The sequence below is a fragment of the Somniosus microcephalus genome, chromosome 29, assembly GCF_052327205.1.
Source record: "Somniosus microcephalus isolate GS21.2 chromosome 29, FLI_Smic_1.0, whole genome shotgun sequence".
NCBI lineage: Eukaryota > Metazoa > Chordata > Chondrichthyes > Squaliformes > Somniosidae > Somniosus > Somniosus microcephalus.
Genome location: NC_141015.1, coordinates 21,111,095 through 21,133,660, shown reverse-complemented (window position 1 = coordinate 21,133,660; position 22,566 = coordinate 21,111,095). Strand labels below are relative to the sequence as shown.

At 47.3% G+C, this 22,566-nt stretch overlaps 1 protein-coding gene across 1 annotated transcript in view; it reads left to right on the top strand.

The window, feature by feature from the left end:
* Window positions 1-22,566, top strand: part of antxr1d (ANTXR cell adhesion molecule 1d) — a 116,736-nt gene that overhangs the window by 36,030 nt on the left and 58,140 nt on the right. Inside the window, exon 11 of the mRNA XM_085970347.1 lies at window positions 13,761-13,830. Coding sequence (XP_085826473.1) covers window positions 13,761-13,830 — 70 coding nt within the window. The remainder of the gene's footprint in view (window positions 1-13,760; window positions 13,831-22,566) is intronic.

Here is a 22,566-nt window from a genome sequence, read left to right as displayed (position 1 = left end):
TTTCTGGGTTTCCCAATTATACAAGTTAAAACAATATTTATTCCACAATACATTGAATATTTAACCAGTAGAAGAGATGGAAGACATCACTGCAAGGATAAAAATGTGTTCCTATTATAAAGTATTATCAAATTTAAAATAACAGGAACATAACATAGAAGATAGGAGCAGGAGTAGGCCATTCGGCCCTTCGAGCCTGCTCCGCCATTCAACGAGATCATGGCTGATCATCCAAACCCTAGCACCCGGTCCCTACACCGACAGCCATCCCACCCAAGCCCTATCCCCGTAACCCCGTAACCCCACATATTTAATCCCCCCTAACACTAAGGGTCAATTAAAAAAAAATTTTTTTTTATCATGGCCAATCAACCTAACCCACACATCTTTGGACTGTGGGAGGAAACCGGAGCACCCGGAGGAAACCCACGCAAACACGGGGAGAATGTGCAAACTCCACACAGACAGTCACCCAAGGCCAGATTTGAACCCGGGTCCCTGGCGCTGTGAGGCAACAGTGCTAACCACTATGCCACCATGCTGTTTTGAATGATTGCATTGACTGCACACTGGAATAAAAGGTTAAATGAGCATAAATTTCACAATTACACAGTATTTTGTTGCATATTTTAAGTGCTAATGTAAGAGTGTCAGTTTGACTCAATCAGGAGGTTGTGGATTGAAGTCCTACTCCATAATTTAGACTGACACTTAAGTACAGTTCTGAGGGAGTCTTGGAGGTGCCATTGTTTAGATGAGACATGAAGCCAAGTCTGCTTGTGCAGGCGGATATAAGTATTCCTTGGTACTATGCAAAGAAAAGCAGGGAGTTTACTTGTGTCCTAACCAACATTCCTCCCTCCCGCCCAATACCACCAAAAACAGATTAACTGATCAGTCGTCTCATTTGCTGTTTGTGTCGGATCTTAATGTGTGCAAATTAGCTGCTGCATTTTCTTGCATAATAACAATGTCTATACTTTAAAAGTAATTAATTGGATCATCCTGAGGACATGACAAAGCACTATATAAATGCAAGTTCTTGTTGATAGGTGGTTTGGGCAAAATAATTTTTATATTTATTTTTATACTGATTTTGTTCCACAACAAAATCTGAGTATTTAAGAATTTTAATTTTACTTTGGTCTACATCCTCCAGTAACTTGATAGGTTTTGATGAAACCCCATGATGTGAATGCACCTAAAAATGTTGTAGAGATGTATATGTGTGGTGTAGCACATGATCTCCTTTTCCTACATAGTTTAAAGTCCAGGATTTGCATCATTCCACCAGTTTGTGTTTTCTCAGCTAAGTGTTCATTGCTCATTGAGTTGAACCTCTTATCACCAAAGATTGAAACATGGGGAAGAGTTTTCGCTTTGGCCGCAGTTGGCAATCCGGGCGCAAATTCCGCTCAAAATTCCGTTCAAACTCATTTGCATGTCAAGGTTAGGTGAGGTGAGAGAGCCTTGGCAGCATTTTACCAAGTGTGGCATCAAGGCGCCCTAGTAAAATTGAAGTCAGTGGGAACCAGGGGGAAATCTCTCCACTGACTATTGTCATACCTAGCACAAAGGAAGATGGTTGTGGTTGTTGGAGGCCAATCACCCCAGCCCAAGGACATCGCTGCAGGAGTTCCTCAGGGCAGTGTCCTAGGCCCAACCACCTTCAGCTGCTCCATCAATGTCCTTCCCTCTATCACAAGGTCAGAAGTGGGGGTGTTTGATGACGATTGCATATGTTCAGTCCCATTTGCACTCCTCAGATAATGAAATTCCTCAATCTTTTGTGCTGCTTTGGCAGGTTTTGGGCGAATTGCGCTGAAAAAGCCAGCACAACCTAGTGTAACTCCAGGTCATAATGTTCAGTCTTTCTACAGGAGTACATTATACTTGTCAACATGAAACAATCATACATTTTATTCATTTAACTGATCTATTTTACAATACACTCTATACTGTACTACCCATGCAATACAGTGCCTGCTGCCACTCGATCATTGCACAAAATGCTTGTGGCTTAAACTGCAACTTGTCAATTTTGCTTCAGGTTTAGAGGGAGGTAATTGCATGTTGCAGATATGCTCAGTTAATTACATTCTTGGAAGGTGTGGCTGGTTCCATTTACCTTGCCAAACCTTATAAAATCATTCAATTTTTTTCCTGCAGTTGTTGCCATACATGGAGTAATTGAGTTGGCACTGCATATCTTGGCCTGCTCCTGCTGCTGTGTTGCTATCTTTATATGATGATGTTATGGGGTTGCAAACAATGCCTCTCTCCTCTTAAATGAGAAACACACTTGTACACCCTGTAGAGATTCGCGTGTCTCTGGTAAACAGGATCGAGTGCAAACCAATATGGTGGGTATTCTGGCCTAGAAATTGAGTTTGCGCTGCGCCAGGGCTTTAGCGCCGGAAGTTAGCGCCGGCGCTAAGTCCCTTTGCGCGCGCCAAAAATTCAGTAGCGCCGCGCCCAAACGGCTGCCGGCGCTACTGAAGGGTTTTAGCGCCTGAAAACTGGCGCAACGCGCCGCATTGCGGCGCTATTCCGGCGCTGCGGCGCCCGCTGCGGTGCGGCAGGCTCGGGAAGTGCAGGCCTCCTCCTTCCGTTAAGGAGGAGCTGCCTGCACCCGGCCGCGGCCCGCGCAAATCTCTTAAAAAATGAGCCCGGCACCTCGGACAAGTGCCGGGCTTGCATCTGTTCCGGGGGGGGGGGGAGAAGTCCGGGGAGGGAGCTGCGGGCAGGCGGCCGGCGGGAAAGCGGCCGGCCGCCGCGCCTCCTTAAAGCGCCGGCGCAGACTCCGGCAACACTCGTTTGCCGGAGTCTTAGTTGCGGCTGCCACTGGCGAGGCGGGCGCAACTGAATTTCGGCTTGGGGCCGGGTTACCACGGCAACCGGGACGCTGCGCACACCGATGACGTCATCGGTGCCGGCGCAGCGCTACCGGTCTACCGCCGCGGAAGGGCCCCAGGCAATTTAGGAACCGGCGCCAATTGCAGCGCTAGGCCCTCTAGCGCCGCAAAATCGGTGCTAAGGGCACTGAATTTCTAGGCCTTTATGTTTAACCGGACTTTAGGACGGAATATAACACACTAGTAATATAGCAAAAACATACGACCGTGACAAGCAGCTGGTACCAGACCCGATCGGACAGACGGCTGGCGTATGTGAACAGTTCTCTGACATGTGGCCACTCTTCCTTTGTTTATGACTGGTGCGCATGGGATCACTCTCGAAAGAGCGCTCGACCAGCCCAACCTTTGCTTAGCTCTCCCCTCCACCATCTGTGTGGACATGCCCTTGGGGTGTTACTTTTATTCCCTTTTTAGGGGTGGGCTTGAGGCCAAGTTATTGACAAGACCATTTAACCTATAGAGGTTCCCCATACACCTGATCACCCAATGGGGCATCGAGTTCTTTATCTCAATTCTTAGATGAAAGCCCACCCCAAAAGGTGTTTCATAATCTCATCCAATTTATCTTTCTTGTTTTTACATTTTGAAGGTTTCTCCATTGGAATTCGTCTTATCTCTCTTTGTCACCATACTCTTGGGTAAAATTGGTACTAGGCCTGGTCTTCAATCAGGGAGCCCAAGTCAGAGCGGTCTTGCTCATCCTGCCGTTATCCAAACTATCTCCCCTTTAATCTAACTAATTAAAAAGACTGTCTCAAATTCTAATGCAAGTTTTCCAGGAAAACAAAACTTATGCAATCCCCTTTCTTGTCTCGAGCAGAAACATCCAATCATTTAAACACAGTATTATTCGCTTAGCCATATACATTTTAGGCACCCCTAGTTTCTAACAACCCCCATGACTCCTGCAAACCTAGCAGACAGATTTGAGAGGGGAAACCTGCATAGGAATCATGACCCGAGTTATCAGGATCATTCTGTCAAAGGTGTTGTGTGCTGTTGTTAAATCTATGTAGCAATGTTTAATAAAGGTGTGCAGATTCCTTTATGTGACAGCCTTGCATATGCTCAATGGAAACTAATTGCGCAATGCTCAAGAATCAGCTACAGAAAGGACTGAATGACTGTTAGCCCACCCCAACAGTGGTGTAGAATGGACTCAAATATCCCTCTGGCCATCTGCTGCTTAGTCACTTGCATTTCTTACGCCCTAGCACCATTGGAAATGAGCACGTCTAAAACCTGAGTGGAAAAATTGCAGCACAGGGCTTGCCAAAAAGTGTGCAGATGGCAAAAGAGTGTCTGTGATCAGCCCAATTAAGATAACAACAGCAGGCTCAGGAAAGGTTAGTGTTAAGTATTTAGTTAGTTTCAGTTTAGCTTCAGGTGAAAACAAATTTGGTACAGACCCTGGACTTTTATACAATGTGGAAGTAGTAGACCGTGTACGCTATTGCCATTCTATAATGTCATGGCAACATTTGTATGTACAGTACATGCGAGTCTCCACTGAACCTATCAAGTTAGGTTAAGCTGCAGCACTGTGTGGAGGCAATCTATCCACTGAAAACTGAAGAAGATCCTACAAGGTATATAATGGGCTCGATTTTGCCAGGTCCGAGGAGGCAGAATTGGAGGTGTGTGAGGTGTTAAAATTGCAAAAAAATGGCAGGCGGATCCGATCCTGCCTCCAGCCGCCTCCGAGCAATTTTCCCAGAATCGGGGTTTCAGACCCCGTTTCCATCCTGCCTCCAAGAGGCAGGATAGGCCCTTAAGGCCCTTAACAACCAGTTAAGTGCCTCTATAATCCCATTTTGAGAGGCCTTTCTGAATTTAGCGCATTTCCCCCGTGCTGCACGTCTCCTCTGGAACACGCCAGTTAATCCTAGCAGGCTCACAAGTGGATGGCTTACTAACAGCTGCAGCTCCACCATTAAAAAGGAGTTTTCAGCAATCATCATTTGCAGGTGGCAGAACTTTGCTGTCTCAGGTCTGGGGGATCTTTTAGCAGGCCTACTCATTGTTGTGGAAGTTTGGAGACTGAGACCCATCTCCAGTGTGACCTCCTGGGAAACCCCTCTCCCCACTTTGAATGAGCGCTTCCCCAACTGAGGTATACACCAGAAGCATGGGAACCATTTATTTCCATTCCTCCTGGACATCGGATTCAGATGAAAACCAGCCACAGCAGCAGCAGAACCCTGAACAACAGCAGGAGCAACAACAGGAGTGCCAAGCTGCTGCTCACCCACCTGAAGCTGCACAGGCCAGAAGGCGCCAGCGCATGGAAGCACATCATCATAGGAGATACCCCCAAAACAGGGTTTACAAACAGAGGATGAGCTACCTCAACATGACTGAGCAGCAGTGCCAAAGCAGTGCAAGAGGTAGTCGGTGACATCTGCTCAATGCTGCAGCAAGACCTGGAGCCCAGAGGAGCGGGTGGGCACCCCTTACCAGTGGCCGTCAAAGTCACCACCGCACTCAACTTTTTTGCTTCAGGCTCATTCCAGGGATCAACAGCAGACATCAGCGGCATCTCCCAGGTGGCCGCACACACTTGCATCACGCAGATAACCGATGCCCTGTTTGCCATCGCGCACAATTACATCAACTTCTCCAAGGATCAAGCAAGTGTAACCGCACGTGCAGTTGGATTTGCTAATCTGGCAGGCTTTCCAAGGGTGCAGGGCGTCGTTGACTGCATACATGTGGCCTTTAAGACACCCCATCACAATCTAGGTATTTTTGTCAACCACAAGGGCTTCCACTCACTCAACGTGCAGCTGGTGTGTGACGACTGATGCGCTATCAATTACTCATAAAAGACTGAGAGTTAAGAGAGTAACTAAAGGCTTTTATTAACAAAAGAATGAAGGTCTGCCTCGAGTGGTCGACCGGTCCAGAAATACAAAGGGCTGGGGAGCAGTCACCTTTATACTAGGACTTGTGGGAGGAGTCAGCCGAGGCATGTCCAGGCATGTACACAGTGGAATACAAACAGTGGTTTACCACATTCACCCCTTGTTTAAAATTGAGTCCGGCGGGGTGAAGTGTATTAAAAGTTAGTGTATTGGAGTCTCTCCGGAGGTCTTGTCTGCCGCTGTGATCGGCGTGGCGACGGCAGGGGTAGTGGAGCTTCCGGCGTCGAGTCCTGCGTGGGCTGTGGCACAGGCGTGTCGTCCTCGTAGATGTCGAGCGGGTCGCGGGGCCCAGGCCTGCCGTCTGCTGGGGCTGGATATCGGATCGTGGGGGGGGGTGGTAGTGAGTAGTGGGTTACTGCGGCCCCCGAGGGTGCAAGGTCTCTTATGGAGACTGTGTCCTCCCGCCCGTCCGGGTATGCAATGTAAGCATACTGGGGGTTGGCGTGGAGGAGGTCGACCCTCTCGACCAGGGGGTCCGTTTTATGGGTCCTCACGTGCCTTCTCAGTAGGACCGGCCCTGGGGACGTCAGCCATGGCGGTAGCGATGTCCCCGATGTGGACTTCCTTGGGAAGACAAACATTTTCTCATGAGGGGTGGCGTTAGTGGCAGTGCAGAGCAGTGACCGAATAGAGTGGAGCGCATCGGGGAGCACATCCTGCCAGCGGGAGGTTGGAAGGCCCCTAGACTTTAAGGCTAGCAGGGCGGCCTTCCAAACTGTCGCATTTTCTCTTTCCACCTGTCCGTTCCCCCGGGGGTTGTAACTGGTGGTCCTGCTTGTGGCAATACCCCTAGTTAGCAGGTACTGACGGAGTTCGTCGCTCATAAACGATGAGCCCCGGTCGCTATGGATATAGCTGGGGAAACCGAACAGGGTGAAGAGGTCGTTCAGACATTTAATGACCGTGGCACTGGTCATGTCCGGGCAGGGGATGGCGAACGGGAAACGGGAGTACTCATCAATAATATTGAGGAAGTACACATTGCGGTCGGAGGAGGGGAGAGGCCCTTTAAAATCAACGCTCAGGCGCTCGAAGGGGCGAGTGGCTTTTATCAGGTGGGCCCTGTCTGGTCTATAAAAGTGCGGTTTGCACTCAGCGCAGACTTGGCAGTTCCTGGTCATGGTCCTGACCTCCTCAATAGAGTAAGGCAGGTTGCAGGCCTTGATGAAGTGGAAGAACCTGGTGACCCCTGGGTGGCAGAGGTCATTGTGGAGGGCCCGCAGTCTATCGATCTGCGCGCTGGCGCAGGTGCCACGCGATAGCGCATCCGGGGATTCATTGAGCTTCCCGGGCCGGTACAAGATCTCGTAATTGTAGGTGGAAAGTTCGATTCTCCACCTCAAGATCTTGTCATTTTTGATTTTGCCCCTCTGCTTGTTGTTAAACATGAAAGCAACTGAACGTTGGTCAGTGAGCAGGGTAAATCGTTTTCCGGCCAGGTAGTGCCTCCAATGACGCACAGCCTCCACAATCGCCTGGGCCTCCTTCTCAACAGCGGAGTGTCTGGTCTCCGGGCCTTGGAGGGTTCGTGAAAAGAAGGCCACGGGTCTCCCCGCCTGATTGAGGGTAGCGGCCAGGGCAAAGTCGGACGCGTCGCTTTCCACCTGGAAGGGGATGGATTCGTCCACTGTGTGCATGGTGGCTTTGGCAATGTCTTCCTTGATACGGTGGAAGGCTAAGCGGGCCTCTGCCGTCAAGGGAAAAGAGGTGGACTTGATCAGCGGATGGGCCTTGTCCGCATAGTAGGGGACCCACTGGGCATAATAGGAGAAAAACCCTAGGCACCTCTTCAGGGCCTTGAGGCAGTGGGGCAGTGGGAGTTCCATAAGGGGACGCATCCGGTCGGGGTCGGGGCCGATGACTCCGTGTTCCACAACACAGCCAAGGATGGCGAGGCGGTTTGTGCGGAATATGCACTTCTCCTTGTTATATGTCAGGTTCAGGAGTTGGGCGGTGCGGAGGAATTTTTCGAGGTTTGCGTCATGGTCCTGCAAGTCACGGCCGCAGATGGTCACATTGTCCAGATATGGGAAAGTGGCCTGCAACGCATTTTGATCTACCATCCGGTCCATCTCCCTTTGGAAGACGGAGACCCCGTTGGTGATGCCAAAGGGAACCCTAAGGAAGTGGTAGAGGCGGCCGTTTGCCTCAAAGGCAGTATACTGGCGGTCCTCAGGGCGGATAGGGAGCTGGTGGTACGCTGATTTCAGGTCAGTGGTCGAGAAGACGTGGTACTGCGTGATCTGGTTGACCATATCAGCTATGCGGGGGAGAGTGGGTAGGCGTCCAGCAGGGTGTAGCGATTTATTGTCTGGCTGTAGTCGATGACCAGGCGCTGCTTCTCGCCGGTCTTAACGACCACAACCTGGGCTCGCCAGGGGCTGGTGCTGCCCTCAATAATCCCTTCCTTCAGGAGCCGCTCCACTTCGGTTTTAATGAAAACCCTGTCCCCGGCACTGTATCGCCTGCTCTTTGTGGCGATGGGCTTACAGTCGGTGGTGAGGTTAGCAAACAGTGGGGGGGGGGTGACTCTGAGTGTGGAGAGGTTGCACCTGGTGCGCGGCGGGCAATTTGGGAGCTGCTGGCTGCGGACTGTGAGTGGGGGTAGGGGTCCGCCGTACGCCATCGTAACACTTTTAAGGTGGCACTGAAAATCTAACCCCAGCAGGACGGCAGCGCAGAGGTCGGGCAGGACCAGAAGTTTAAAATGATCGTACACGGTCCCGTCTACTACGAGTGTCACTACGCAGTAGCCACCGATGTCCGCTGACTGGGACTCGGAGGCCATAGAAATCCGCTGGTGCGCAGGCAGGACTGGGAGAGAGCAACGCCGCACCGTGTCGGGGTGGATGAAGCTCTCCGTGCTCCCAGAGTCAAAAAGGCAGATTGTATCGTGGCCATTTACCTTAATGTCCATTGTGGAACTGGCCAGCTGGTGCGGTCTCGCTTGGTCCAGTGTAACGGATGCCAGCGTAGGGGTCGGTGTGTCGCTGCGGGTATCAGATGAGGCGGTGTTGGGGGCCTGCTGCGTTCCGGCTGTCGTCCAAGATGGCGGCGTCCATGATCCCCATGTGGCTGGAGGCGTCCAAAATGGCTGCTGTACCGGTGGTTCGCACATGGCCGGGGAAGCCCAAGATGGCGGCCCGCATGGCCCACACGCGGCGCTGCTGGGGTTCGGGGTGGCTTTGGCCCTGCAGACGTTAGCGTAGTGTCCCTTCTTCCCGCAGCCCGAGCAGATCGCGTTTTTCGCCGGGCAGCGCGCTCTGGGGTGTTTTGCCTGGCCACAGAAGTAGCATTTCTGGCCTTGGGGCACTGCTGTCTGGCCTTGGGACACTGCTGCGGTAGTTGGGCCGTTGCTGGGGTGTGGCTGGGGTGGCACGGCGCTATGAGGCGGTCCTACCGTGTCCCAGGCTGTCATTCCCCGCGGCGTCCACGGTGCAGAGGAGTAGGCATCCATGCCCCGGTAGGCTGCATCCAATGATAGTGCGAGTTCAGAGGCCTTGTTGAGGTCGAGGTCACTCTGCTCCAACAGTCGCTGTCGGGTGTAATTGGATCTGTGGCCCGCTACAAAAGCGTCCCGGATAAGTTCCTCTGTGTACACGGCGGCCTTTACATCCTTACAACCACAGGCCCGGCCAAGCACAGACAGTGCCTGAAGGTATTCCACGGTCGATTCCCCAGGTTGTTGTTTACGACTCCCCAGAAGGTGCCTGGCGTACACTTCGTTCACTGGGCGCGTGTACTGGTCCTTGAGGAGCTTGATAGCGTCCGCGTACGAGGTCGCGTCTTGGATGACCGAGTACACTTGGTGGTTCACTTTGGAGGTCAGGACATCCAGTTTGTCCTCGTCCGATTTGATTTCTGCGGAGGCGGTCAGGAATTTTTCGAAACACTTAAGCCAGTGAGTAAACTTGGTGGATGAGTCCACCTCCCGATGATCTAAGTCCAGGCATGCTGGTGTGAGGATCTTCTCCATTATAAAAATTTTGTTAATAAAATTGATGCACTATCAATTACTCATAAAAGACTGAGAGTTAAGAGAGTAACTTAAGGCTTTTATTAACAAAAGAATGAAGGTCTGCCTCGAGTGGTCGACCGGTCCAGAAATACAAAGGGCTGGGGAGCAGTCACCTTTATACTAGGACTTGTGGGAGGAGTCAGCCGAGGCATGTCCAGGCATGTACACAGTGGAATACAAACAGTGGTTTACCACAACGACAAGAAGGAAATTTTGCATGTTTGTGCCAAGTACCCTGGCAGTTGCCATGACTCCTTCATCCTGCGCCAGTCTCGTGTGCCTCCGCTCTTTAGTCCGGCAGACCAACTTTTCGGATGGCTACTCGGCGACAAGGGCTATCCCCTGAAGACGTGGCTAATGACGCCGTTGAGGAGCCCATCCAACGAAGTTGAGGAGCGCTACAATTCCAGCCACATTTCCACCAGATCCATAATCGAGCAAACCATCAGCTTGCTGAAGATGCAATTCAGATGCCTTGATAGATCAGGTGGAACCCTGCAGTACTCAGCAGCCAGGGTCTCTAGAATCTTCCTGGTCTGCTGTGCACTTCACAACATGGCACAGCATCGTGGCTTGCAGCTGTCTGAGGTACAAGTGGCTGATCACATAGCTTCCTCAGATGTGGAGGAGGAGGACACCGACAACGAACATGTTGCAGAGGCGCATCAACCAGCGGCACCAGCATGCGAGCACATTGCTGCCCGGGATGCAAGGGACGCACTCATCTTGGCCAGATTTGCTTAGCCTGCACAATCAAACACTTTTGCCTCGCACCTTCTTACCAGAGCATCGACAATGGCCAAGAACTTGTGGATTCCTATCACTCTGACCTCCATACTGACAATTGCAAGTCACCCTAAGGCCTCACTGTGGAAGTTCCATTTTCGAAATGAAACAGGCCACAACTTCAACAGTTTGCCATCAAATTTGTCTATTATCACAATTCACAGATGGCTTTTCAAAAATAAACACAACAGAACACCCAAGTGACTACCCTTGTGACTACTTGTGCTTTATCTTCCTTTTACGCGTGCTCCTACGTGGTGCTTCCCCTGTGGTTTCAGCAGATGTGGAGGCCCCTTGCTCACTTTCTTGCTGCTCCTGTCTTGACACCTTTGGCAGGTGTCCTCTGGGGTTGCGAGCCTGTGAGGGCTCGGCAACAGTCTGCTGCTCCTGCGGCTGTACAGGGGCTGAGACGACCATCTCAGTTGGGTGAGGACTCTGGTGGGGCTCTGACCGAGGGCTTTGCAGTGACATGGTCATGTGAGCGCTTGGAGAGCAGCCCCCACTTCCTTGTTCTCTGCCACCAACATCCCTCTCATGGGTCATCCCCACTTCAGAACTAGCAAGTGGCTTGACAGCACCTTGCTGCACTTCAGGGGGGCCATGAGGACCCGTTTCTGCACTGGAAGTCCTACTCCAGAGGACTTCCACGAATGTCTGGTTTCTATGTTCAATAGCTGACCATCACTCCTCAAGAGATGTCACTCTATTCTGAACAATCACCATGTTTTCAATACCCTGGCGACTAAGCTCCTCCATGGCCGTAGCCATCCTCTCCTCTACCGCAGCCATCCTCTCCTCTACCGTAGCCAGCCATACCACAGAGGTAGCCATCCTTTCCATGGAGGTTGCCATCCTTTCCGTGGTGATGCGTTCGTGCGCCAATGCCTCCACAAAGGCTCTGCTCATGTTCACGATGGACTCCTCCATTCGCTCCACAATCGCAGCGACCCTGGAGACAAAACCTGCCTGAGACTCCTGTACCTGTTCCTGGAGTTCCAGCACTACTCTCCTTCTGGATGGACCCGGAGGCACAGGTCGACATGCAGCTGAGCTGAGCTGGGAGAGTCCTGCGCCCTCCGATGAGGACTCTCCACTGCTGTCCATGTCTCCACCATCTGCTGATGCTCACTTGTGATCTGTGATACACCAGGTGACAACACTACTCTATCTCGCGAAGGTCCCACCGAGGTGTTAGTGTCTGCACTGGTGCTGGGTGCGCTGAATTCTGCTGACGCTGTGCCCTCAGAGGTTGCAGCTTCCTCTGAGGAGTCTTCACGCTTAGGCTGTTCCTCCTGGACAGTGGGGATGGGGGCTCTCGATGGTCCTGTGGGGGAGTAAAGAAAGAGTTAGAGATGTGAGATAAAAGTTGCATGCACATTGAATTGTGCAGATGATCATAAGTCAATCTGTTAGAACTTCAGAATCATTATCAGTCACTCATGCAATGTCAATGAGAGAGATGCAAAACTATTCTGTCACCAGGTTGCTGTGATGCGCCCGTCTGTCCGTCCCCCACTTGCGCATCGTCCTCCACTCCCACAATCTCCAGGGCCGCCTCCTCTGCATTGGTGAGCTGGGCTATTGAGAGTGGCCCTCCTCCTGTCCTCGCGCTTTCCCTCTTATTGTGGGCTGTCTTTTCCTGCAATGAGGGAAACAAGTGGAGTTTGAGTGAGAATGAAAGAGTGAGTAGAGAATCCATAGCATAGATGCTTAGAAGGAGACAAAGATGGAGTGAGGTCCCAAGACCAAGGGCCCTCCCTGTGTGTTGTAAGTTGTTGTCATAACATCACAGTGATAGGGAGTGTGAGGGCTGCATAGTCAAATAGTTAAGTGAATGTGAACATACAGAGAGCGGGAATGGGTAAGGGTGCATGGATGTTAGGGTGAAGTGGGATGTGGAGGAGGAGGTTGACAAAGCAGAGTGCTGGTGATGAGAGGCGATGGGGATCAGATTGATGGTCATGGGGATGGAATACTCACTTTTCCTGTGCGGAGAAGCTCATGAAACCTCTTTCTGCACTGCAGCCAGGTTCTGCTGCACATTGTAATCACATTCTCCTCCTGTGTCACTTGCAGCCACACAGCTTTGGTCTGTTGTGGAGATTTTTTCCTCCCTGAGGAAGGAAAGAACACTTCCTTATTTGCTCTTGCTCCCTCCACCAGAGCTTGGAGGGAGGCCTCATCGAATCTGGGTGCACACTTTGGTCTGGTGCTGGACATAGTTGCAGTAGGAATCCCTCAGAAGTATATGTTGATAAAGTTGTAAGGCTGAAAAAGAACCAAGGCTGCTTGCAGGCCTTAAATCCAGCTGCATAGATGACGTCATCGGAGGCGAGTTTCAGTATCAAAAGACTCATTGGGCCAGGGGTTCCCACACGCTGGAAATCAAGTGCTCAATTAGGGCAAAATCGCACTTTTGTCCCGCCTCACATCGGAAGTGGGGTCCTGACACGCCGACCACCTGACACGCCCTCAGCCCGCCCCCAATGACAAAATCCAGCCCAATGTATCTATGCTTTCGTAGAATGAATCTTTGAATTAGTGGTGGTGTTTAAATTACAGTAATCAGAATTTAGATTTGACTGAATCATCTGCTGATATGCTTTCAATATGGTGTAAGATTAAATCATTCCTTTACCTTTTTTTAATTGTACAACAGTCACAAATATATAAGACACTCCTGGATGATGAATAGAATTCTTTAGATTCTGAAAAACAAATGGATTCATTGGCATTCATTTTTTTTTTCTTTTCTAAAAGCATCGTGTGCAAATTAAATTGATTAATATGAAATAACACAATAAGAGCACAGTAAACAACTAGAGATAGATCTATGTTGTTTATAGGGCATTGAAGAAAATAATGTGATGAGAATACTTTGCATTGCCTTGTGTGCCCATCCTAAATATTTTTATTCACACAACATTTATATAGTGTCTTTAATTAATATAGTAAAATGTCCCAAGGAAATTCACAGGAGTGTTATCAAACAAAATGTTACACACATTACCAGAGTATACTACACTATTGTGAATACTTATATTTTTGACTACTCTTTTAAATAGTCCCTTTTAACACACAATTCCAGCACTAACAAATATTTCCATCTTTTAGCTGAGAAGCCTCTTGTTGTGGAAGACAATTACTTACTCTGCACTGCTCCAGTGATAGATGAAGTTGGAATGTAAGTAATGAGGTGACTTTTTGGATCCTGTTGAATGCCTGAAATTAAGTGTAATACTTACTGCAGCAAAGACTATTTACATTTTTGTAAAATACTAAGAATAATAAAGTGATTCCACTTCAGTATTTAGCACTTGGTCACGATTATCCTATAGGGTCAATCTTCATTGTAAATGCTCACCACAACTAATCTGTTTGAATGGGCTACATCTGAATGGACTAGATTTTTATTAATCAAAGGTATGAAGGCATATGGGCAAAGGCGGGTATATGGCGTTAGGTCACAGATCAGCCATGATCTCATTGAATGTATTTTAGAGAGAAACTGTTTTCATTGGCGGAAGGGTCAAGAACCAGAGGACACAGGTTTAAGGTGATTGGCAGAAGAACCAAAGGCGACATGAGGAAAAACTTTTTTACGCAGCAAGTGGTTAGGATTTGGAATGCACTGCCTGAGAGGGTGGTGGAGGCAGGTTCAATCGTGGCTTTCAAAAGGGAATTGGATAAGTACCTGAAGGAAAGAAATTTGCAGAGCTACGGGGAAAGGGTGGGGGAGTGGGACTAGCTGAAGTGCTCTTGCAGAGAGCCAGCATGGGCTCGATGGGCTGAATGGCCTCCTTCTGTGCTGTAACCATTCTATGATTCTATGAATGGCGGAACAGGCTCGAGGGACCAAATGACCTACTCCTGTTCCTATGTTCCTATCTCACCATACAGACAGCATAAGGTGTCAGCCATTTAGGACTGAGATGAGGAGAATTTCTTCATTCAAAGGGTTGTGACTCTTTGGATTTCTCTTTCCCAGAGGGCTGTGGATGCTCAGTTGTTGAGTATATTCAAGGCAGAGATCGATAGATTTTTGGATATTAAGGGAATCAAGGGATATGGGGATAGTGCGGGAAGGTAGAGTTGAGTTTCAAGATCAGCCATGATCTCATTGAATGGTGGAACAGGCTTTAAGGGCCGAATGGCCTACTCCTGCTCCTATTTCTTATGTTCTTATAATGGACTAGTTCTTCTGTGTTTTTTATTTTGTTAAAATTGATATTTCTTTGTGTACTTTTTGTGAATGAAATGTGTGCAATTATGTGATGTAATCTTTTAAACAAAGAAAGGCAAAGCTCAGTGAGATAAGAGATCTGGCCCAAATTAACTAGGCAGACAAGTTAGCAAACAGGCTGAGGAAACAGCCGTGGGGAATCTTCAGATATAAGATGGATGGAGTATAAAATAGTTGTATTCCTATAAGGCAAAAAGAGGTGAATCAAAGGATAGAGTTCAGTGAATAAATGGAGAGATTAAAACTAACCGAAAACTTGAAAGGGCGATATATAATAAAACTGGTGCTAACAGTACTAAAGAAAATCATGAGCAATATAAAAGGAGTTTAGAAGGGTAAAATGATTTTAAAAAGACTATCAAATAATATAAATATTAATAGTAAAGGTTTATTACAAACATAGAAAAATGTAAAAGAATAATTAGTGAGAGGACTGCTCGGGTGAAGGGGGAATTTAGTTGTGGAGGACGAAAGTTTTGGCAGAGATATTGGGGTGAAATTCAACTTCTGTGGGGATGCAAATGATCTGTACTGGATCGACCACCTGTTATACACCCTGCCCAATTTTCCTTTCCAAACTTGGGCGGTGCGTATAACGGGTGGATGATCGGCTACTGTCCATTTTGCGCCCCAGCCAATGTTGAATTTCACTGTCATGAAATAATTATTTTGCGTCAGTTTTTACAAATTTCATAAGGTGTTAAATAAGGGGTGGGGGGGGGGGGATTCGGTTGATTTGCGCCTACCGCTGGACACTATGTCCGACAGGGTCAGGGGGGCATACGTGCGGCCGGGGCGGCGCACATTAAAGGGGAGGTGCCGGGCGGCCATTTTTGTTGCAGGCCGCTTGCCAGCACCTGACCCTGTTGCTGTCCCCGGCTTCCTGTGAAGCCCCCCCGTGGGGTGCCGGTTGCGCTCCGTGAGCCCGGCACTCCTCTTGAGTGCCGGGCTCTTTTGCCGGCACTCTGATCCCTGGTGGCCCAGCTGGGCCCCAGGTTGTGCTGCGCTAGGCCCCGCCCCTTTAATAAGGGGAGGAAGGGCTGCAGTACCGTGGCACATGGCACTGCAAAATTCACTCGCAGCACCCCAAGAGGGAGGAGGGGCGCTTCCAGTGAATTTTGGTCGCGGGGGTGCTACCTTTTTTGGGGCGCCTAATTTCGCCCCTAAGGTGTTTTACAAGAGTCCTTGTTAAACAAATTCAGGTATACAGTATAAGACAAAAAGATTGGAAGTGGCATACCCCAGGAGACAGTGCTGGGTCCATTTTTGCTCTTGATATACATAGATCATTTGGAGTTGGCATAGGGAACATACTTTGAAATTTGCGGACAATACAAAACTAGGGGGGTTGATAAACAATGAAGAAGATGATAAAACAACTTCAACAGGTCGTAGACATGTTAATGGAATAGGCAGACAGATGCAAATTAATGCAAAGACGTGTGAGACATTAATGTTGACAGGAAAAACCAGGAATGGAAGAATAAACTGAATGGAAAGATGCTAAAGAGAGTGGAGGAACAGAGAGACCTAGAGATACAAATATATAATGGGGCAGTAATTCCTCCCCAAATGCGTGAGTTCGGAAGGGGTACTCACGCGTCTGGCCGGAGGAAATGCCGGTTTTCAGCATGCACAGCGCATGCGCTGAAAACCGGCATTTCCTCTCCTCTAACCCAAGGGGTGAAGAGGCTAGCACGTGTGCTGTAGGGGGCAGCGCGTGCGTCTTGGATTTCCTGTTTTGGGGGATTTGCGCATGTCTAAAGGCCTCTGGTCTTTACGCTTGTAAAAAGCACACGTAAGTATTTATTTTTACAGGTAAGTAGTGTTTTAGTGCAATTTAGAATTTTTTTCCCCACAGGTTTATTATTTTAAAGAATCTACAATAAGGTAAGTTTAGTTTTAGACCCTTTTTGTTAAAAATTTATTTTTTTCAAAAAAAAAATTATTGTTTAAATTATTTTTTTAAACTTATTTATACTTAATTTAATGATTGGGATGTTTTTAAATTTTTATTTAAAGTTTAAATAGTGTTTTGGGCCCCTGTAGTTTTCATGAGTTTGACAGCTATTACTCTCAAACTCATGAATGAACCTTCCCCTCCCCTGATTGGCTGCACAGTGCTCACCTGATCCCAGCCGGCACATCGCACTAACTACGCCGCTGGATCAGGTAAGCACTGCGTGCTGACACCTGAACCGGGCCTGTGACAGGGAATGCAAGCAGGCCCGGGCTTCAGATGTCAGCGCGCCGGGTGAGTGCAGATCGGGGGCTTGCACGCGCGGCAAGCCCCCGATCCTAATTTCAGGGCCAATGCTGTTAAATTGTGAGTACAGGTAGATAAAGTCATAAAAAAGCTAGTAGTATTTTTGGATTTATAAATGGAGCATTAAGTAAGCAAGCAATGAAGAATGATGAATTATCCATGCCTCACCCATGCCTTTGTTCCCTCTAGACTTGACTATTCCAATGCACTCCTGGCTGGCCTCCCACATTTCACCCTACGTAAACTTGAGGTCATCCAAAACTCGGCTGCCCGTGTCCTAACTCACACCAAGTCCCATTCACCCATCACCCCTGTGCTCGCTGACCTCCATTGGCTCCCGGTTAAGCAGCGCCTCGATTTCAAAATTCTCATCCTTGTTTTCAAATCCCTCCATGGCCTCGCCCCTTCCTATCTCTATAATCTCCTTCAGCCCCACAACCCCCCCCCCCCCCCCCGAGATATCTGCGCTCCTCTAATTCTGCCCTCTTGAGCATCCCTGATTATAATCGCTCCACCATTGATGGCCGTGCCTTCTGTTGCCTGGGCCCTAAGCTCTGGAATTCCCTGCCTAAACCTCTCCGCCTCGCTACCTCTCTTTCCTCCTTTAAGACGCTCCTTAAAACCTACCTCTTTGACCAAACTTTTGGTCACCTGCCCATATTTATCCTTATGTGGCTTGGTGTCAAATTTTTTTTTTGTCTTTCAATACTCCTGTGCAGCACCTTGGGACATTTTACTACGTTAAAGGCGCGATATAAATACAAGTTGTTGTTGAATTAGTTAGAGTACAGTGTGCAGTTTCTGACATCTCATTATGGAAAGGGCATTAAAACTAGAGCATAGACAGCATAGATACACCAGGATGTTAGCAAGGATGAGAAATGATAGTTATGAGGAGACTTTAGATACTGCAATTACTTTCACTGGAGCAGAGAATGCTAAAAAGATATTTAATAGAGATTTTTTAAATCATGAAGGATTTTGATAGGGTGAATAGGGAAAGAATGTTTCCTCTGGTTGGGGTGTCAGTGATGAGAGATCATCAATTTAAAAATGTCACCAAGAGAGTAAGAAAAGAGGTTAGAGAAATGTTTTTATACAGAGAGTTGCTGGAGCAGGGAATAGATGAGGTAAACGCCATTGCATCGATTAAAGGAAGAGTACATAAACATTTGAAGCAGAAGAGGATGCCGGACTATAGGGAAAGAACAGGGCAGTAAGATTATTTTTGGATTGCCCTAGCAAAGAATGGCATAGACACGATTTCTATTGTTTTATAGTTTAAATCTTCAATAGTAGGAAATGTTTGGCCTTATGTACTTATATTGCTATAGCAGAATAATTCTCATTCATACACAGCTTCAACTAATCAAAATCATATGAACCTCCATCTGACGGCATTATTCTAAAATTAAATTATGATAAAATGTTTGTAGGAATTGATCATGGCAGGGAAAACATTTTAAAACAATGAACTCAGCTTTGTCATGTTCAGTCTCTGGTTAACCAGAGAACTAAGTTGCTGTATAACTGGAAATTCTGGACAGGATGAAATTATGGTTTTCCTGTGATTTTGTTTGTTGAGACTGGATTGAACCCAAAGTATTTTAATGCTTCCTTTGCTGCACCTGCAGTAAAGGCAATGACTTCCATAGAAATGCTAATTATCCAATTTCATTTGTAATAACTGAGAAACCTACATGTTTATAGCTATAAGATTTCAAATTGAAGTCCCTTCCTGCTGCTGTCTCAGTCTGGATGCTCTTAAATTAGAATATGCTTACTTCATCTGTGGCGGGCATTGATTGATGGATAGCTGGAGGCTGAGAGGACTGTAGAAAGACACTTACTGTTTTCATATAGCCCAGAGTTGCACCGTCTGCATTCTGAGAATAGTTTTCACATCTAAATGTTCACTGTAGCTGTTGATTTTGTACATGGTTGCCTTTTTAAGGAAGTAAATGACTGCTTTTTACTTTTTAGCACATAACTTTATTCAGCCACATCATTCTTAGATGATCTGGCTTGGAAATATGTGGTGGCTTTGTGTGGTACAATAAATGTTAAATACGCTTGCAAACTAAAATCTCTTGAAAATGCCAGAGCAGAAAGGACTTCTCATCCAAAACAAAACTATTTGTTTTGTTTTAGTTTCTATTATTTAACTAAGACTTATACAATAAATTAACATTTCCATAATAAAAAAAACTATTGGTTTAAAAGTGTTTCATATATTACAATCCGGAGTCTTTCAAATTATATTTGTTTTCAAATGCTATTTCGTACTGTTTTCGCTTATAATAATTTGCTTACCAGGCTTATGGTACATTGTAGTGTTACAAATATTAAACCATTTGAAAGTACTGGTGCAACCAGTGAGTTTTCTTGTTTGCAGTATAGAGGTACTGACCAAATACCTATGTAAGAAAATAATTGAAAGCAAAAGGTTTAATAGTAGACCATTCTAAACTAGGATTTTTGTGGTTCTGTTCCAAAATGGCAAAACATTTTAGAATCGTCGGTTCCTTAAAATATTAACGCTATCCTATCTAATTTTATTGATTACTGCATACAACAATCAGTAGAAATGATGCATCTCTGATGCCAGAAAGATAGGATCCTTACAGGGAGAGACTTCCGCCCGCCCCTTGCCTATACCACGACCCTGGCCCATATCACAGTATGAGTGGCATTTAAATATTTTGGATGCGCACAGTACTGATGAGGTGCTAGCCTCAGGTGAAGCGATGGAATTCACTGAGGTGTTTTACCACAGCATAAATGGGCTCATAAACCTGAAGGAGCAGCAAAGTTTTTTTTGAAATTGTCGGTTAATTTTGCTGCTAGGTCCCAATCAATTGCATTATCCAAACCAGCCTTTTAAAATGTGAATCCTCCCAAAGGCCCTTAGCGATGCTGGATGCCGGCGATGCACTGGCGGCCCTAGCATCCAGCATTGGTTGGGCACAAATGATGGGAAATATGTTGTTGGCAGATTTCCCTCTGTTCCCTCTAGCTATAATATCTCCAACGTTACTTCCGGAGGACAATGCTGGAAATGCCAGCTCACTAAATGAACTATCCACTTAGTCCCATTCCCGTGCCCTTTCACTGTACCCTTTTTAAAAATATATATTTTTCAAATATTTCTCAACTTCCCTTTTAAAGGCTATTATGGATTTGCTTTCACTGCTGTTTCTTGTAGGGCATTCCATATCCTCGCAACCTTCCATGTAAAAAGTTTTCCCCTGAACTTGCCTTTTGTTCTTTTGGTGTTAAGTTAGATGGTGGTGAATTTACGCCCTACTCCAGAACTTGAGTATATAATCTAGGCTAAAACTGTAGGGCAGTATTGAGGGAGTGCTGCATTGTCGGAGATGCTGTATTTCAAATGAAACATAGTGGCCCAGAAATTCGGGTCGGGGGCTTCCCGCGGGTGCAAGCCCCCGACCTGCACTTCCCTAGCGCGCCGGCCGTTGAGCTGTGGACCCGCGTGGAATTCCGATCTGGGGCTTGGTCCAGCTCCCGGCGCGCAGTGCTTGCGTATCCCAGGGGTGCAGTTAGTTCGATGCGTCACCTGGGATCACGTGGGCCATGGGGAGCCAATCGGAGCAGGGAATGCTCCATTCATAAGATTGACAGGAAGAGCTGTCAAAACTATAAATACTACGGCCACAAACATCACTAAATCTTCAAATAATTTTTTTTTTAATCACATTTTTTAAATAAACTATAAATTACATGAAATAACAATAATTTAAATTTTTGAAATTTTTAAAAAAATTTCTAACGGGGCTAAAAATAAACTTACCTTGCTTTAAAGTATTTAAAAATAATAAACCTGTGGAAATTTTTTAAAATCTTAATTAATTCACCACTTACCTTGTAAAAAGCAGGCCTTATGCCTGCTTTTTAAATGTCTAACTTCTGGAGACTTACCCTCCCGGGAAAACCTGTAAAAAAAAAACGAAGTTCGATGCGCACGCGCAGCCTCTCCCGCGCATGCATTCGACCTCTGAACCCCTTCGTTCGGGGAACGGAAGTGCCGGTTTTCCGCGCATGCGCAGTGCATGCAGGAAACCGGCACTTCCATTGGGCCTACGGGTGAGTACCCCATGCGTACTCACTCATGGAGACCCGAATTTCTGGGCCAAAACTTCTTCAAGTGAATGTGAAAGATCCCTTGGTGTTATTTGAAGAAGAGCAGGGGAGTTCTCCCAGTGCCTCAGCCAACATTTATCCCCCATCTAACACCACCAAAACAGATTCATTGGTCATTTATCTCATTTGCTGTTTGCGGGATCTGGCTATGCGTTAATTGGTTCTCATGTTTGCCTACACTTTAAAAAAAGTAATTAATTGGCTGTGAAGTGGTTTGGAACATCCTGAGGACATGAAAGGTACCATATAACTAAAAGTTATTTCTATCTTTGGGTTGGCTGGCTGATTGTGGGATAAACCAGGGAATTACAGGCCAGTGAGCCTAACATCAGTGGTAGGGAAATTATTGGAAAAAATTAGTCTCCACTTGGAGAGGCAAGGATTAATCAAGGATAGTCAGCATGGCTTTGTCAGGGGGAGATCATGTCTAACCAGTTTGATTGAATTTTTCGAGGGGGTGACTAGGTGTGTGGATGAGGGTAGTGCAGTTGATGTAGTCTACATGGACTTCAGTAAGGCTTTTGACAAAGTCCCGCATGGGAGACTGGTCAAGAAGGTAAGAGCCCATGGGATCCAGGGCAATTTGGCACATTGGATCCAAAATTGGCTTAGTGGCAGGAGGCAGAGGGTGATGGTCGAAGGTTGTTTTTGTGACTGGAAGCCTGTGTCCAGTGGTGTACAGAGGGATCGGTGCTGGGTCCCTTGCTGTTTGTAGTGTACATTAATGATTTAGATATGAATGTAGGAGGTATGATCAGTAAGTTCGCAGATGACCCAAAAATTGGTGGAGTGGTAAATAGCGAGGAGGGAAGCCTCAGGCTACAGGACGAATTTAACCCTGAAAAGTGTGAGGTGATGCATTTTGGGAGGACTAACAAGGCAAGGGAATACACAATGAATGGTAGGACCCTAGGAAGGACCTAGAGGATCAGAGGGACCTTGGTGTACATAGAGCCCTGAAGGCAGCAGGACAGGTAGATAAGGTGGTTAAAAAGGCATATGGGATACTTGCCTTCATTAGCCGAGGCATAGAATATAAGAGCAGGGAGGTTATGATGGAGCAGTACAAAGTGCTAGTTAGGCCACAGCTGGAATACTGTGTGCAGTTCTGGTCGCCACACTATAGGAAGGATGTGATTGCATTGGAGAGGGTGCAGAGGAGATTCACCAGGATGTTACCTGGGCTGGAGCGCTTCAGCTATGAAGAGAGACTGGACAGACTGGGGTTGTTTTCCTTAGAGCAGAGAAGG